Source organism: Gopherus flavomarginatus, chromosome 11 (assembly GCF_025201925.1).
Source record: "Gopherus flavomarginatus isolate rGopFla2 chromosome 11, rGopFla2.mat.asm, whole genome shotgun sequence".
Taxonomy (NCBI): Eukaryota; Metazoa; Chordata; order Testudines; family Testudinidae; genus Gopherus; species Gopherus flavomarginatus.
Genome location: NC_066627.1, coordinates 22,587,217 through 22,605,573, shown reverse-complemented (window position 1 = coordinate 22,605,573; position 18,357 = coordinate 22,587,217). Strand labels below are relative to the sequence as shown.

At 47.6% G+C, this 18,357-nt stretch overlaps 1 protein-coding gene across 3 annotated transcripts in view; it reads right to left on the bottom strand.

Annotated features, from left to right (window-relative positions):
* SAMHD1 (SAM and HD domain containing deoxynucleoside triphosphate triphosphohydrolase 1) overlaps nt 1-8,648 on the bottom strand; it is an 89,652-nt gene extending 81,004 nt beyond the window's left edge. The window contains exons 1-3 of one of the 3 annotated variants that reach the window (XM_050918612.1): nt 8,237-8,266; nt 1,383-1,449; nt 969-1,029 (exon numbers count right to left, since the gene is read on the bottom strand). Coding sequence is in view for 1 of the 3 variants with exons in the window: in XM_050918611.1 (XP_050774568.1) it covers nt 1,383-1,449; nt 8,237-8,453 (284 nt within the window). In the remaining 2 variants the exon portion in view is untranslated. The other 2 variants (XM_050918611.1, XM_050918613.1) reach the window with 2 other exon arrangements.
* Between the last annotated feature and the right edge of the window lie 9,709 nt (nt 8,649-18,357).

The following is an 18,357-nucleotide window of genomic DNA, read 5'->3' as shown; positions in this document are numbered from 1 at the left end:
CAGTGACTGCAGTTTCAGGTCTGAGTGCTCAGCACTTCTGCAAATCAGACACAAGGGTCTCAAAACAGGCACCAGATGAGGATCACACAGTGAGCACCTGTGAACAGTCTGGTATAAGTCACTTGCCCAGCACCACACAGGAACTCTGTGGCAGAGGCAGAGAGAGAATCCCATTCTCTAGGGAAGCATTAAACTAACTAACTATGAGACCATCTCATTCCTGTAATCCTCAGCCTCATTCATTACACACTTTCCAACTTCAGTAAGAAATGAGGCAGGAGTCTTACAGACAACAGCCTCCTTTACTGTACAAACCTGATTCATCCCCAGAACATATCCTGCTTGTTCACTGAATAAGCAGGGATCTTACGGAAAAAAAATAATATGTGATCATGTAACTAAAGATTCTCAGTCTGTAAAGTGCTTTGAGATCCTGAAATTACAAAGGTGTTATATTAATGCAAAGTACCATCAGTGTATATCAAGGTGTGTGGGTGCACAAATAACTTTAAAGTCAGTTCTGTATTTAATCTAGTGTTAAATTCTAATTTGTTTAATTAATGCTGTCCATTAGCCACCCCATTTAAACATGCCTCCTAAAGTTTGCACCTTCTCCACTGAGCCATGCACATGGAATACACCAGCATCCACAACTCTTGATAATATACATAAAACTACAAACTAATAATCCACATTATGTTCCAGTTATCTCCTTGTGCATCTTTAACCTGTTCTTCTTGCAAATGTTTTTCATATCTCTTTTATAATAGTTGTGATAGTTATACGTTCTGCCACAGGGCACAATATTACCCCCAAATAACCCAATAGGAGCAGAACAAAGCCAGCTGCACATAAAATGACACCCTCAATCAGTTTTTAGCTCTGTTTAACAATTGGCTTATGTATCTCTTTTCAAATAATTGCAACCCCTATTTTTGATCAAGAAGTATTTTATAAAGTGTACACACTTTTACACCTCACTCCAAGCACATCAAGGTGTTTCGTTTCTGTCAGCCTTGACATGAATACCTGAAATTACACAACAGCAAATAAGAGGTGAGCTAACCAAGACAAGATACTGAAATATCACACCACAGGAATCGAAGGAAACATTTTCAATGAATCACCTGATGACTTTTGTTCCCCAAGATATAGTATTAAACCTTCATTCGTTTCAGTGAAGATCAGCACCAACAGATCCTTTATACCACCACCACCATAATTTTTGTTTAAGACATAGACAAAACTTAGGACAGTTAAACAAAGCAATGATGGAGAAATAAAGATCCCAGAGTTATTAAATGACCAAAATTTCTCAGACAGGAAACATTCTCAAAAATTAACTTAGTTCATGTTACTATATCAGTAAAACTTGTTCTTACCCAACTCCTAGGTCTTTAAGTTCAGATTTAGTGAGGTAAGGCAGCACTGACCCGGTGATTTGATTTTCTGAAGAGTTAAAGGAACAACTGTTACTTCTAGGCTTTCACATAAGTATTTAAGTTTCTGGAATATTTTACAATGGAAGTATTTACACATTGCTGTCCAACATTTACTTTAAGTTAGCTAAATAAACCACTTTATAACAGGATCCTCCTAAAATATCCAGATCTCATTTATGAACCTCATGTAGGATGAGATTTCAGATCCTGACATCTGAAACTCAAGTGCCTCCACTTCAATTTTACTAAAGCTCTAAGTTCTTGAGGAAAAAAAAATCATATTCATACGCTGTTAAGCGACAATGATAGTGTCCAGCCTTGGTCAAATCAAAACTTCAGATAAGGTCAAAACTGTAAGATTTGTAAAGTATTTTCTAATATAGTTATTACATTTTTCTAGAACTTCCCCATTTATAATGCCGCACATAATATCCTTTTCACTCATTTGTTACTTTATTTTAAAAATTCACTTAGCAAAACATTTGGCCCTCAATGTTAGACAAAGCCTAAATTCATATACAAAGAATCAGCAACGAGGAGTATTTTGACCAACACGAACAATGGAAGTCATAGGAGCTTCAGTTAAACAGAAAAATCAAAAGAGCTAGAGTCTGTATTGTTGAATTATTAAGTATTACACATTTCCATAATATTTACATTATGGTAGTGTCCAGAGGCTATTTGGGATCAGGGCCTTGTTGGCCCTGAACACACAGAGGTAGATTCCAGTCCTCAAAATCTTACAGTCTAAGTGGACAAGCAACATACAAAGGCAGACAAAGAATTTTTTTTTTTTACATACATTTGGTTTTGCTTTGCATAAATATGTAATTAACTATCAACTTTCCTCAATTGACCCTCAGACTAGCCACCATATATTGGCTGTTTATTGCAATATACATCTTGTGGCAAAAGCAGATCCTGAGAAGGGAGGAGAAAAGAAGAGAATGAATAGTAGCTCTATAGACTAGCCTAGCCTAGACTAGCATTCCAAGTAAAAGAGGTGTTGTCAAAGTAAGCACAGCAATGCTTATGGAAGAACAGACAAGTAGATGGTCCAGGCTGGGAAAACTGGTAGAGTGGAGTTCAATACAATGAGAGGATTAATTATTACAAGATTAGATAAATTCTTCAACACTATGTTTAAGGATGACCCATATAAAACCCTAACCAAGACAGAAAGAATAAAGCTATGAAGGGCCTTGAAAGTTAGGACAAGAAACTTGACTTTAACATAATGGAAGAGTACTGTGTTTGCATGTTGATGTAGCTGTGTTGGTTCCAGGCTGTTAGAGAGACAAGGTGGGCGAGATAATACATCATCGTATCCACTCATTATACTCCACACCTGAACATAGCCATTATATGAATTTCATACCCTCATATCTCAAGGTCTGTACTTTGACCTGTCAAAAAAAGAGCAAGTTAAAAATCACTTAGAAAAGTTAGATGCCTGCAAGTCACCAGGGCCTGATGAAATGCATCCTAGAATACTCAAGGAGTTAATAGAGGAGGTATCTGAGCCTCTAGCTATTATCTTTGGAAAGTAATGGGAGACAGGAGAGATTCCAGAAGACTGGAAAAGGGCAAATATAGTGCCCATCTATAAAAAGGGAAATAAAAACAACCCAGGAAACTACAGACCAGTCAGTTTTACTTCTGTGTCAGGGAAGATAATGGAGCAAGTAATTAAAGAAATCATCTGGAAACACTTAGAAGGTGGTAAGGTGATAGGGAATAGCCAGCATGGATTTGTAAAGAACAAATCGTGTCAAACCAATCTGATAGCTTTCTTTGATAGGATAATGAGCCTTGTGGATAACGGAGAAGCGGTGGATGTGATATACCTAGACTTTAGTAAGGCATTTGATACAGTCTCGCATGATATCCTTATCGATAAACTAGGCAAACAAAATTTAGATGTGGCTACTATAAGGTTGGTGCATAACTGGCTGGATAACCGTACTCAGAGAGTAGTTATTAATGGCTCCCAATCCTGCTGGAAAGGTATAATAAGTGGGGTTCCGCAGGGGTCTGTTTTGGGACCGGCACTGTTCAATATCTTCATCAACGACTTAGATGTTGGCATAGAAAGTATGCTTATTAAGTTTGCAGACGATACAAAACTGGGAGGGATTGCAACTGCTTTGGAGGACAGGGTCAAAATTCAAAATGATCTGGACAAATTGGAGAAATAGTCTGAGGTAAACCGGATGAAGTTCAATAAAGACAAATGCAAAGTGCTCCACTTAGGAAGGAACAATCAGTTTCACACATACAGAATGGGAAGAGATGTCTAGGAAGGAGTATGGCAGAAAGAGATCTAGGCGTCATAGTGGACCACAAGCTAAATATGGGTCAACAGTGTGATACTGTTGCAAAAAATGCAAATTTGATTCCGGGATGCATTAACAGGTGTGTTGTAAACAAGACACAAGAAGTCATTCTTCCGCTCTACTCTGCGCTGGTTAGGCCTCAACTGAAGTATTATGTCCAGTTCTGGGCACCGCACTTCAAGAAAGATGTGGAGAAATTGGAGAGGGTCCAGAGAAGAGCAACAAGAATGATTAAAGGTCTTGAGAACATGACCTATGAAGGAAAGCTGAAAGAATTGGGTTTATTTAGTTTAGAAAAGAGAAGACTGAGAGGGGACATGATAGCAGTTTTCAGGTACCTAAAAGGGTGTCATCAGGAGGAGGGAGAAAACTTGTTCACCTTAACCTCTAATGATAGAACAAGAAGCAATGGGCTTAAACTGCAGCAAGGGAGATTTAGGTTGGACATTAGGAAAAAGTTCTTAACTGTCAGGGTAGTTAAACACTGGAATAAATTGCCTAGGGAGGTTGTGGAATCTCCATCTCTGAAGATATTTACGAGTAGGTTAGATAAATGTCTATCAGGGATGGTCTAAACAGTATTTGGTCCTGCCATGAGGGCAGGGGACTGGACTCGATGACTTCTCAAGGTCCCTTCCAGTTCTAGGGTCTATGAAACCTTTTACACCCAAGCGGATATATTGCAGATTATGTATTCCTTACGCCATCCGATCTTAAACCAAACTTTGCACCTCTTGATAATCTATATGTTAGTTCCTAATACCCAGAAACTTCTATGCTTAAACTCTGTACCGTTCACTTTTTTTAAAAAAAATCTTAATACAAAATTTTAAATCTGTTTTTTATTGGACCAAATTCTGTTATGGTAAGAGACAAGCTTTTGGTAAGGTATTCAAAGAGGTTGATGTGATCAGAGCAACAAGCAGTGAAGGTGAAATCAGCATAAACATCATAGGTTAGGCCTAGTCTGCACACTGAGTTTGTGCCAGTATGACATCAGTTAGACGGTGTGATTTTTTACTGATTAATACTGGTATAGTCCTTAGGGCTTGTCTACACTACCAAGTTTTGTTGACTAAACTTATGTCAACACCCAAGAGTCAACAAAACAAAAGTCACCAAAGGATGTTCACATTTGCTCCCTCTCTGGGGACATCATCATCGACAAGGTAAGCAATGCACCATGGGTATGTATCCCACAGTGCAGCGTTGTGGGAAGGAAGAGCTGATCCCTGCACATCTTGGGATTCTCTCTGAGTTCTCCCTCAGCTGCCAAGTGCAGCATCATGAGTAGCTCTGTGAGCTCTCTGCGCTAAGGAATGGAAAAGCAGCTCAGCACTCTGCCCCCCTCCCCGTGCAGTAGCAGTCTGCCTGCTGCTGTGTTCCTAGTGCAGGGCAGAACAGGAGCATTCCACTGATTTGCTTTTTCTTTGTTCCCCAAAGGGAGCAGCACAGAGATACTTCCTGGAGCTTTGAAAGGAGAGAGGTGCATGCCTGCAAGGCAGTAGAGATCAAAACACTGAGCAGAGCAATCAGGGCAGGCACTGTGGGATACTGGCACGAAACAATCAGCGGTGTCTACACTGGCTCTTTGTCAACAATGAAGGGAGGGGAAAAGTCTCTCGAGGGGGTGGAAGTTTTCTGTTGCCAAAACTGGGTGTTTTTTGCAACAAAAGTCCCATTGTAGTGTGTACACTCTTGCTGTTTTGTCACCACTATACTGGGATAAAATACTTTACCATTCATATATTTGTACCAAGATGGGGGGGGGAGGTGGTACAACTTTAACTATAATCGTGATGTTAAAGTGGTACAACTTCCTAGTGTAGACATTGCCTCATGCCAGGAATTTAGATCAACTCAGCTATATCGCTTAGGAGAGAGAAAAATCCACATCCAAGTGATGAAGTTAAAGTGATTTAAATCAGTAGTTCTCAAACTATTGTAGTGGTGACCCCTTTCACATAGCAAGCCGCTGAGTGTGACCCCCCACCCTCATTGCCCCCGACCCCGCCCCCACTCCACCCCTTCCATGAGGCCCCCACCCGGCCCCGCATCTTCCCATCCCTTCCCCAAAGTCCCCACTCCAATGCTGCCCCTTCTCTGTCACCAGGCGGTGCAGGGTGTGGCAGGGGGCTCAGGGCAGGGAGTTGGTGAGCGGGGTGCAAGGGGGGTGAGGGGTGCAGCAGGGGGTCAGAGTGCAGCAGGTGGCTCAGGGCAGGGAGTGATGGAGGAGTGTGGGGTGCGACAGGGAGCTCAGGACAGGGAGTTGGGGTGCAGGAGGGGTGCGGGATGCAGCAGGATGCTCAGGGCAGGGAGTAGGATGCAGGAGGGGTGCAAGGTGTGAACTCCGACCCAGGGCCACTTACCCAGAGTAGCTCCAGGGTGGCAGTGGCATGCATCGGGGCCAGGCACCACTCCACTCCAGGGAACACCAAACCACAGCCCCTGGGGGAGTGGGGGTGGACACAGGGCTCCGCTGCTGCTCCTCCAGGTACCTCTCATAAAGTTCCCTTTGGCCACAGTTCCCTGTTCCCAGCTAACGGGAGCTGCAGGGGGCAGTACCTTGAAGCGAGGCAACGCAGGAGCCTTCTGCCTCCTCCCCTCCGGCCTGAAGGGACATGCTGCCAGCCACTTAAGGGAGAAGCGCGGGGTTCGCGGCACCACGGGGGGGCAATCCTGTAGGCCGCATTTGGCCCGTGGGCTGTAGTCTGCCCACCCCTGGCCTGGAGGTAGGCAGAGGGGCACAGGGAGCTTGGCGGGCTGCACAGAAGAGCCCTGCAGACAGCGTGTTTGAGACCCCTGCACACTGAAGCACTAAAGTGGCACAGCTGCACCTGTGTAGCGTTTTAAGTGTAAAAAAACAAAGTTCATTATTTAAATTTATATTAGGTTTAACATCCCCACAAAAAAACTGGAGGAGTTCACATTTCTCAAGGCTATTGCCTCAGGCTGCCTACAGACTCAGAAGGAAAACAATTCTTTAGTTGCATTTAGAAGATTTTACTAAGGCCTGATCCACACTACAGAGTTAGGCCAACATAAGGAAGTTTATACTGACCTAACGCTGTAAGCATCTACACTAAAATGTATCTCCCACCAATGTAACTCACCCACTATGCTGCCTTAATAACTTCATCTCTGCAAGAGGCAGAGGGACATTGCTGGCACATGATGACATACATTGGCCAAACCAGACAGTCTTTACGCAAAAGAATAAATGGACACAAATCTGATATCAGGAATCATAACATTCAAAAAACAGTAGGAGAACACTTCAATCTCTCTCGTCACTCAATAACCGACCTTAAAGTGGCAATTCTTCAACCAAAAAAACTTCAAGAACAGACTAACATGAAGTTGCAGAACTGAATTAATTTGCAAACTAGATACCATCAGATTAAGCCTGAATAAAGAATGAGAGTGGTTGGGTCATTACAAAATCTAATTTCCTCAATACTAATTTCTCCCTATTGTTACTCACACCTTCCTGTCAACTGTCTGTAATGGGCCACTCTCTTATCACTTCAAAAGTTATTTCTCCTCCTTTGATATCCTGCTGTTAATTGATTTATCTTGTTAGACTGATTTAATACTTGGTAAAGCAACCCACATCCTTACACGTATTTATATCTGCTCCTGTATCTTTTACTTCATAGATCTGATGAAGCGGGATCTAACCGATGAAAGCTTATGCCCAAATAAATATGTTAATCTCTAAGGTGCCACAAGGACTCCTTGGGGTTTTTTTGAGTCGCTCAGTGTCACTGTAACACTGCATTGCTGAGATCCACAGTTGCTGCCTTTCAGAACCCTCCCCACAATGCCCTACACTGTCCATGAAATTGGTGCAAGCACTCCTGGTGAGGGCACGCACTGGCAACAGAAGCAGCACAGTGTGGGCATGCAAAAGTCATTTCATTACTGCGGTGGGTGGACATCGACAGAACTTAGGAGGACTAATTTTGTACTGTAGACTTGACCTAGACAACTTGTAAATGTCAGTTCAAATCACACGGAAACTAATGGAGCCCAGTATAGCTCCATCAGCGTGCCCAATCCTGGCTAACATCAAGCCCTATATAATAGCAATATGCAAAGCAAGCCTGGCGCTTGCTAAGATCTTGTATGCGTTGTTTTCTCGGGGGGGGTTTCCCTCTGGCTCCAGCACAGTAAGAGGTAACAAGTCAGACACGGCCGGACACAGGCTTGCAGCCGAGCGCCGAGCCAAACGTTGCCGGGGGGGAACGGAGCGCGGCCAGCCCGTCTGGTTTCTAATCTAAGGGCTCAGGCGGAGACACCACCCCACGGCGAGCTCCGCCCAGCGCCTCACTCTGCCCAGCTGGGCGGGCGGCTCCCCGCGCCCACTGCCCGCCTCCGCCCGCAACACCAGCCGAGCCTGGGCCGGCAGAGCTCGCAGAGGGCCCCCCCGACGGGTCCCGCCGCCCCGGGCAGTACCTCGGAAGCAGCGCAGCAGGCCGGGCTCGCTAAAGCCATTGCGGCAGAGGAAGTCGCAGACCTGCTCGATGCCCCAGTGCCGCGGGTGGGGCCCTTCCGGGCCCATGGCCCACCAGGCGCAGACCCGCTTCTCGGGGGTGCAGAACCCATCAGGAGGGCTGGCGGACCGACCACGCCTGGCAACGCCTCCGGCCACGGCAGCCCCGCTCCGGCTCATCACCGCAGCCGCCGGCTCCAGCCCGAGTACCCCCCGCGCAGGCGCACTCGCTCGCGCTCACCAGGGCCGACAGGCGGGCCCAGCCTATTGTCGCGACCTCCGTCTGTCTCCGCCCGGGGGAGGGGCGAGGCGGCCAGTGCGGCACCGTTCGGAACTGAGGGGCGTCATGGCGCGCTGTGCTCGGCTCCGCCTCGTTCCTTGTCGCAGCGATCGACACCTCCACGTCACCGACAAGCCTCACGTCAACGACAGCCCCGGTCATTCACACCCCGTTCACCTCTCAGTCACCGACACCCCCTCCTGACACTCCCTGGCCACCCTGCCACACACTCCTCAGTCACTGACACCCCCTGGTCACTGACACCCCCTTCACCTCTCAGTCACCGACACCCCCTCCTGACACTCCCTGGCCACCCTGCCACACACTCCTCAGTCATTGACACCCCCTGGTCACTGACACCCCATGGTCACTGACACCCCCTTCACCTCTCTGTCACCGACACCCCCCTCCTGACACTCCCTGGCCACCCTGCCACACACTCCTCAGTCATTGACACCCCCTGGTCACTGACACCCCATGGTCACTGACACCCCCTTCACCTCTCTGTCACCGACACCCCCCTCCTGACACTCCCTGGCCACCCTGCCACACACTCCTCAGTCATTGACAGCTCCTGGTCACTGACACCCCCTTCATCTCTCAGTCACTAACACCCCCCTCCTGACACTCCCTGGCCACCCTGCCACACACTCCTCAGTCACTGACAGCTCCTGGTCACTGACACCCCCTGGTCACTCACACCCCCTTCACCTCTCTGTCACCGACACCCCCTCCTGACACTCCCTGGCCACCCTGCCACACACTCCTCAGTCACTGACAGCTCCTGGTCACTGACACCCCCTTCACCTCTCGGTCACCAACACCCCCTGCTCACTCACACCCCCTTCATCTCTCAGTCACTAACACCCCCCTCCTTACACTCCCTGGCCACCCTGCCACACACTCCTCAGTCACTGACAGCTCCTGGTCACTCACACCCCCTTCACCTCTCAGTCACCGACACCCCCCTCCTGACACTCCCTGGCCACCCTGCCACACACTCCTCAGTCACCGACATCCCCTGGTCACTGACACCCCCTGGTCACTGACACCCCCTTCACCTCTCTGTCACCGACACCCCCCTCCTGACACTCCCTGGGCACCCTGCCACACACTCCTCAGTCACTGACATCCCCTGCTCACTCACACCCCCTCCTGACACTCCCTGGGCACCCTGCCACACACTCCTCAGTCACTGACATCCCCTGGTCACTGACACCCCATGGTCACTGACACCCCCTTCACCTCTCTGTCACCGACACCCCCCTCCTGACACTAACTGGCCACCCTGCCACACACTCCTCAGTCACCGACACCCCCTCCTGACACTCCCTGGCCACCCTGCCACACACTCCTCAGTCACCGACACCCCCCTCCTGACACTCCCTGGCCACCCTGCCACACACTCCTCAGTCACCGACACCCCCTGCTCACTCACACCCCCTTCATCTCTCAGTTACCGACACCCCCCTCCTGACACTCTCTGGCCACCCTGCCACACACTCCCTCTGTCACCGACACCCCCCTCCTGATACTCCCTGGCCACCCTGCCACACACTCCTCAGTCACTGACATCCCCTGCTCACTCACACCCCCTCCTGACACTCTCTGGCCACCCTGCCACACACGCCTCAGTCATTGACACGCCCATCCTGACACTCCCTGGCCACGCTGCCACACACTCCTCAGTCACTGACATCCCCTGGTCACTGACACCCCCTGGTCACTCACATCCCCTTCACCTCTCGGTCACCAACACCCCCTGCTCACTCACACCCCCTTCATCTCTCAGTCACTAACACCCCCCTCCTGACACTCCCTGGCTACTCTGCCACACACTCGTCAGTCACCGACACCCCCCTCCTGACACTCCCTGGCCACCCTGCCACACACTCCTCAGTCACCGATAGTCCATGGTCACCAACGTCCCCCCCCAACACCTCTCAGTCACCAACACCTCCTAGTCAACCACCCCGACCCCTCCAGGTTCCTCAGTGACCAACACTGAGACCCCCACTGGTCACCCACACCTTTCAGTCACTGACACACACACACACCCCTCCTCAGTCACCATCACCCAACAGTCACCAATAGCTCTTAGTCACTGACACCCCTTGACACCCACAGTCTCTCTCGGTCACTGACACCCTCCACACCTCTCAGTCACTGACGTGCTCCAGTCGTGACATCCCCCACACCCCTCAGTCACTGACACTGCTTGGTCACTGTCAGCCCCCTTGTCACCCATTCCACACCCCTCAGTCACCAATACCCTGATCACTGACCCTCCCCACACCTCTCAGTCACTAACACCCTCCGTTCATCAATATCCCCCAAGGCTCCCAGTCACTGACCTCTAGGTCATCGTCAGTGACAGGGATGTGTGACACCCATGGTCACTGATACCTCTGACACCCCCCGTCACTGATATCTACCCAGTCACTGACACCCCAGGACACCCCTCAATAACTAGCATCCCCCAGTCAGCAATCGCCCCCAACAACATCACATAGTCACTAATATTCCCATCAACACACTCAGCCCCAGCACCACAAAATGCAAGGCACCATACCAACACTGACACCCTGATGCTCCCACAAGGGTTGCCATTATTGTATTTCAAAAATATGGCACAAATATCACATGTTCCTAGTCTTGTATTAAGGTTCTGAGGGAAAGTCCTTTTTCCTCCCCTGTCCTTCCTAGGGGTCTTCTCTGTCCGGCTTTGAGTGCTGCAGGGAAACCAGGGCCTCAGGCTCTGGGCCAGGCAGCCGCTGCGACAACTGTTCAGGTGCTATGCAGGTGCTGGGATCAGAGTCAGAGGTTGCAGTTGCTGGTCTCTATCTGCTGCAGCGCTGTGGGCCACCAGGGGTTGAGGCTGTTAGAAGGGGTGTGCCCTGGAGGAAGGCAGCAGCTGGAGGAGGCATCACTGCAACTAGCAGGGGCACTATTTCAGATTTCAAGCCTCACGTCAACGACAGCCCCGGTCATTCACACCCCGTTCACCTCTCAGTCACCGACACCCCCTCCTGACACTCCCTGGCCACCCTGCCACACACTCCTCAGTCACTGACATCCCCTGCTCACTCACACCCCCTTCATCTCTCAGTCACTAACACCCCCCTCATCGTCCACAGTGGGTGGGGCAACTTTCAGCAGGGCAGCAGGGCCATATTTGAGCAGCATTGTGACCCCATGTGCCAGGTCAAGTTGTCAAAGTGCCAGAACTCTGCTCCCTTTTGGATTTCAGATGCTAGAGAGATGTTCCAGATCGCTCGAGCAGCAGCACCCTCATCCCTGGTTGAAATATAGGATAAAAAAATCCTACACGGATTTAGTACAGGACAGGCAATTTTTTTATTTATGTAAAGAATGCCCTTTATAATATGGACTGTTAGCAACCCTAGCCCCCTACCGACACTAACATGTCCACAGTGACACCTTTAGACACTGACACACCCATACATATTGAGACTCCTGACATCCTCACAGACACTGTCACTGCAAAACCAACACCCCTAATGCATGCCTTCAGGGACTTCAAGCCCCCTGCAGACGTTGATGCCCCCAGGGACACTGACACCCCCAAGGACACTGAAACACACAGAGATATCAATGCCCCTGTCACTTGGAGCCCACAGAGGCACCAATCAATCTCACAGACACCCCCACAATATCCATAACTCTCAATTTGCCAAGGCCCAAATGTGAGAGGCATATGACAAAAGAACCTAAATGAGCGTGGCCCAGGAACTTATTGATGCCAAATGGCAGAGGGCACAGGGGATTCACAGAGTTTTAGAGGAATCACCTGCATCAGATATATGTATAATAGTTCACCAAAGGGTGTCAGGTGAGATCTCTATCAAGAGCCAGTAGCCCACTGATCATCATAATCATTTCTGAGGCTGGGTCTATACTAAATGTTAGGTTGTTCCAGCTGAGTGATACAGTTAAGCCAACCTAACCCCTGGTGTAAGCAGTGCTAAGTGGACTGAAGAATTCTTCCACTGATCTACCTACTGCCTGTCAGGGGGGTGGATTAACTACAATGATGGGAGAACCCTTCCTATTGCTGTAGCGAGTGTCTACACTATAGTGTGGGATGGGAAACCTATGGCCCGTGGGTTGGATCAGGCTCCTGGGTCATTTTCACCTTGCCCATGGGCCACACACATTCAACTCACCTGCCTGGGGGGCTGCAGAAGCTCAGGGCTTCCCACCTATGGGGCTGGAGCCACAAGCGCCAGCTTGCCCCATCGTGGGGGGTAGCCCTGAGTCTTGCACCCTTCTGAGCAGGTGAGTTGAACGTGTATGGCCCACCATTGGTTTTTTTTTCATGGGTCAGTGGCCCCAACACAAAAAAGGTTCCCCACCCCACTGTAGTGGCTTAAGCCTAAATGACATAATAGACATAGCCTAAATGTAGGTATGGAAAATATTTAAGGAGTTATGGCTCTTCAGGGGGGTAGCCATGTTAGTCTGTATCTACAAAAACAACAAGGAGTCCTGTGGCACCTTAAAGACTAACAGATTTATTTGGGCATAAGCTTTCATGGGTAAAAACCCACTTCTTCAGATGCATGGAGTGAAAGTTACAGATGCAGGCACCTGTATATAATGACACATGAAGAGAAGAGAGTTACCTCACAAATGGAGAACCAGTGTTGACAAGGCCAATTCGATCAGGGTGAATGTAACCTCTTCATCTATTATTGGGACTTGACTACATCCACCCTGATCAAATTGGCCCTGTCAACACTGGTTCTCCACCTGTAAGGTAACTCCCTTCTCTTCATGTGTCATTATATAATGCCTGCATCTGTAACTTTCACTCCATGCATCTGAATGTAAGCAGAGTCAGGATGAGCTCTACTCTGACATCTGGTGGTGAATTATGGCGAGTGTGGAAAAGAATTTCAGGGGCTGATCTTGTTTGCATAGGCACACCCACCCTGCCTAGCATAGCCCATGGAGCCTAAAATGGTCACTTTGACAGCTGTGGGATCCCCAATTTCTCTGTTATTGGGGCAGGAGGAATAAAGTGTTGTTACCCTGATTATGTGAATGAGGGACTGTGAACTGGTTTTATGACAGAGGGTCTCACCATCAACTAAGTAGCACTCACTAGACAAGGGACATGGGTTCCAAAACCCAGTGAATTGAGAGAGGTTAGTGACTAGTATATATATTGGTCCCTTTTGAAGACCTGGACTACCAATTGTATTCTCTCTTTTCTTCACTGTTGAATAGCAGAACAAATTTTGATTTATTAGAAATCTAGCTAGAAGCTGCTGAGCTGAATTTGTATTGGGCTAATAGTGCAGCAGCACTGGGGCTCCCCTACTACAAGTTGAAATCACTAAAAGAATTAAACTTAGTAAGTTGAATGCTGTGTTAACTAGTGGGGGAGCCTGAAAATATATTGCTAAGCAGCTGGCAGAGAAGAGCAGTTTGTAGGATGGTTGGAGCAGCCTACAGAGCTGAGTAGTTTGCAGGATGGTTGGACTGGCCCATGGAACAGAGAGCAAGCAAGCAAGCGGAGCGGTTTGCAAGGACCGCTGGAGAGACTCACAGGTTGGCTGGTGGAGCACAGCTGTTTGTGGTGAAGGCATCAGCAGAACTCCACGGAGAGGCAGGGCAGTCGGCCTCGGACCATGTAAGGTGCCCATTAACACCCTGTGTGCTCCCCCCATTTCTACCCAGGCTGAGGGGGGGGGGGGTTAAAACGCTGCAGATAAATTTTTGAACTCTGGGGTGGCACTGACTGGGGACAGAGACTTTTGGGTTGTTGGACTTTGAGGTGATTGAACTTAAGACCTTAAGGGGAAAAGGACACTGCCAAAACTTACTTGATGGGTCTTTTGCTCATGGTTTGTGTTATGAATCCTGTTTGTGGTGTTTCCCCAATATGATGCCACAATGTTTCCCTCCTTTATTAAAAGGATTTTGCTACACTCAGACTCTGTGCTTGCGAGAGGGGAAGTATTGCCTCCTAGAGGCGCCCGGGGGTGGTGGTGGTGGTGGTATGTAGTTACATGAAGAAATGAGGTTTTTTACCCACAAAAGTTTATGCCCAAATAAATCTGTTTGTTAGTCTTTAAAGGTGCCACCGGACTCCATGTTGTTTTTACAGAAAATTATGTTCTCAAAACCTTGGCATTAAGGCAGATAACCAAGAGGTAACTTATCTTAAACAGGTTTCTTTCAAGCAGGACGTAGCAGACACTTATCCCCCTATTTGGTCATTGTGTGTTGTAGCCTTGCATTGTGAGACATATTTGCATACAGAGCCAGCTGCTGACTGACAAACTGCAAAAATCAACTGAGAGGAAGGCTACAGGAAAAAACAAACAAACAAACAAAACCCACAATCAACAGTGGGTGTCCTACTTATGAAAAAGAACAGAGGACTGTCCTGATATTTGGATACCAAGTGACACTCTGCATCTTTCAGTTAGGAGGCAAGCTGACAATGTGTGTCTCATGAAAGGAGGATGACAGCCAAGTCTGGCTATAAGATGCTAGAAGGTATTCAGCTGAGCATTGCTTCATAAGACAAAAAAGTATCTAATTAAATAAATCCAGGTTCTAGAATGTGTGTTATGATCTATTTTACACATAACCCTCTTTCCAATACTTCTACTTACTGTCACTCAAATCTCTATATTTTGTTAAATAAACTTTTACTTGATATCACTATAAACGTATCTAATTGCTCCGTGTTAAACAGAGTGGTGATCTGAGGTATAATTGGTAAGCTGTGGCATACTGCTCCTTTGGGAATAACAGATTTGTCAGTTCTGTGAATGTCCAGTAGAACAGGAACTGGACACTCCACAGGGCTGTTTGGAGTATTTGGAGACTGGCGTGTGCCTATTGCTTACCTGCAGAGGGACAGCGGAGTCTGAGTATGCTGAGAGGGGAGTGCTTGTGTTGCCTGTAGCTGATGTAGTCAGGGAGCTGACCTCTGGCAGGCAAAGCCAACTCTTCCTCATGCTAAGGACTGATGGTAGTGAGGTGCTTCTCCGCCCTGGGTACCCTCAGGAAGTGTCACAACAAGAGGTACACAAATATTGTTATTTCAGAAAATTTTAAATGCTGCAGGATTCCTTCTTTTAGTGCAAGGCTATATCTACACTGGAGCTGGAGGTGTAATTTCCAACTGACAGACAGAGCTGCACTAGCTCTGATTCAGCATGCTAAAAATACATGTGTAGCCAAGGCAGTACAAGTGGCTGGAGGAGCTACAAGCCCAAAGTATGTATTGACATCTCAGATGGGATCAAAGATGCTAGGTACAAGCCCAGCAGGGTACCTGTGAGGGAGACAGGATTGTTGTAATAATTCTGGCCTAATGATTCTTTGAGGCTTGCAATATGAAATTACTTAAAGATGACAGAATAGCGTACCTAATCCCCCTACTTCAGGGTGTGGCTGTAATGCTTGCCACTTGTGGTACATGGTGCCTGATGGAAGAGCTATATTGCACACATTTGGAACAATACACACTTGCTTTACTAGCTCGGCCAGAATGTAGAAGATGCAAATACCCTAGGCACAACGGGTAAAATCTTGCCTGCTCATGTCAGTGGGAGTTTTGCCACTGACTTCACTGGGGCTAGGATTTCATCCAATTCATGGTTGTGTAATCCATCGGTTTGATGATGTTTTCATGCTCTCGCTTTTTGTGGATTCTGGAGTGACTCTGAAGTCCAAGCGTGACATGCATGCTCGTGAGCAGATCGAGCAGACAAAGTCATTGGTGAGTGTCTTGGTAGCTATAGCAGTGGTATAATGCTTTTCTCTTGCAGCCTATTCCCTTACAAAGGGAGAGTAGTGCAATCCTAAAAAGGGCTGCTCTGTCACCTGGGGTGTTGCCAAGCTTCCCTGCTGCCTTTGGGTCAGGGATTGGCAATCAATGTTCCAGGCTGCCTGCATGCATGCAGACTTATGGCTATGACTGCTAGTAATCCTCTTCAGCTGTCGCTTTGCCGCTCCCCCATTGCCACAGGACTTTTGAAAAGAGATGGGTGGGAATGAGGCGGGCGTGAGTGATTAAAATGGGAGAGTCGTTGCACAGGAACATTCCCATTCTCTCAGCTTCTTAAGGTTGGCCCAGTGGCACAAAGGCTGTTGCACCTGGAGGCTTCTTTAGCTGCATTGTATAGTCATGACTTTATGTAGTGCCCCGTCATGCCTTTCACCTTAAACAATATGCCGCTGAACTGCTTTTCAAGCCGTTGGACCAATATAGGGTCTCTTCCGCCTTGGCTACCAGAACTGTCTTCGTATACTTGTGAGGGAAATCCCTAAATCACCATCAGTTTCCACACTTCTGGTTACCCTCATCCAATTACTTTAATAGTTACAACCATATGTTTAATGTGACACTTCCTAACCCAGCCCCAAGGAGAAAGGGCAGTCCCGTACAGAGGTATGAAGGCAGAGCTCCTCAGGTCTAGTGCCAGGGATACTCCTTCCAGGGCTCTTCTCTTCCAGAGGCAATCCCACAGGATCCTGCAGATCTCATAACCAGAGTTCATTTCTTTTGTCCATCATTAGTGGTCTCATTCAGGTCTCTCCACATGGTCCCCCCTGTTTGCAAGTCACATCCAGGTATCAGCATGTCACAGCGACAGCTGGCTCCCCTGCCAGCAATAGGCTCGTCCTTCACTAGCTCTCAGCCTTTCCATTCCAGCTCCCAACCTGCCTGCATTTTCTCCACAGCCAACTCCCAGGTTGCTTCTCCAGCCTTCTCCTCCTCTTCCTTCCATGCAGCCTCCAGCTTGAGCTTAGTCCCCACTGACGTCAGGATGTTGCTTCCCTTTCCTGTCCTTTGGAGCCCCCTCTCCCCAGTGTGGAAGGAATGTACCCAGTATCATGGTTATCCATTAAAATATGTTTTGTTAGGAGCAGCACAGAAGGGAGAGACAGACTGGTTTTAGACAAGCAAAATGAACTAATGAAATAACTCAAGGGCTGTTCTGAGGTCAGAAATAGCAAGCAAGCAAGAGCTAGAGATATCCAAAATTAAGAGTCCCAGAAAGTACATTTAACTGGTGGAAAAAATAATGAAGATATGGGTTCTACAGTCCATCGTATCTTTTGCTACCAGTTAAAAGGAAGTTTTTGGGGGACAAGGAGACACTCCTGATGTTCCCTCCAGAAAGGTTGAAGGGAGATACTCAAACACATCCCAGCCTCAATATAGCTGCTAAGAACAAGACATTAGACCACCATGAGCCGACCGGGTATGATCCCAGACTGCCCAAGATGTATGATTTAAGATTCCTAATGCCCTCGCCTTCCTCTGTGTGTTTCTTTCCTTCCTACAATAGAACCTCATAATTACGAACACTTTGAATATGGAGGTTGCTCATAACTCTGAAATGTTTGTAACTGAACAAAACATGATAGTTCTTTCAAAAGTTTACAGCATTGACTTAATACAGCTTTGAAACTTTACTATGCGCAAAAAATGCTGCTTTCCCTTTATTTTTTTCAGTTTACATTTAACATAATACTGCACTGTATTTGTCTTTTTGTATGTGTCTCTGCTGCTGCCTGATTGTGTACTTCTGGTTCCAAAAGAGGTGTGATTGACTGGTCAGTTCATAACTCTGAGGTTCTACTGTATTTGTTTCTATCAAAACAACTCTGAGATTGATTGCACTTTATGGCTCCAACATTACAGGATGCAGCCCTCCCTAGAGTGAGAGAGAACTTGGGTCAAAAGGAGGAGCAGTTCAGACCTAGATCAAAGAGATGATGTCTGATGCCAAGGACCACACCAGGGCTCAG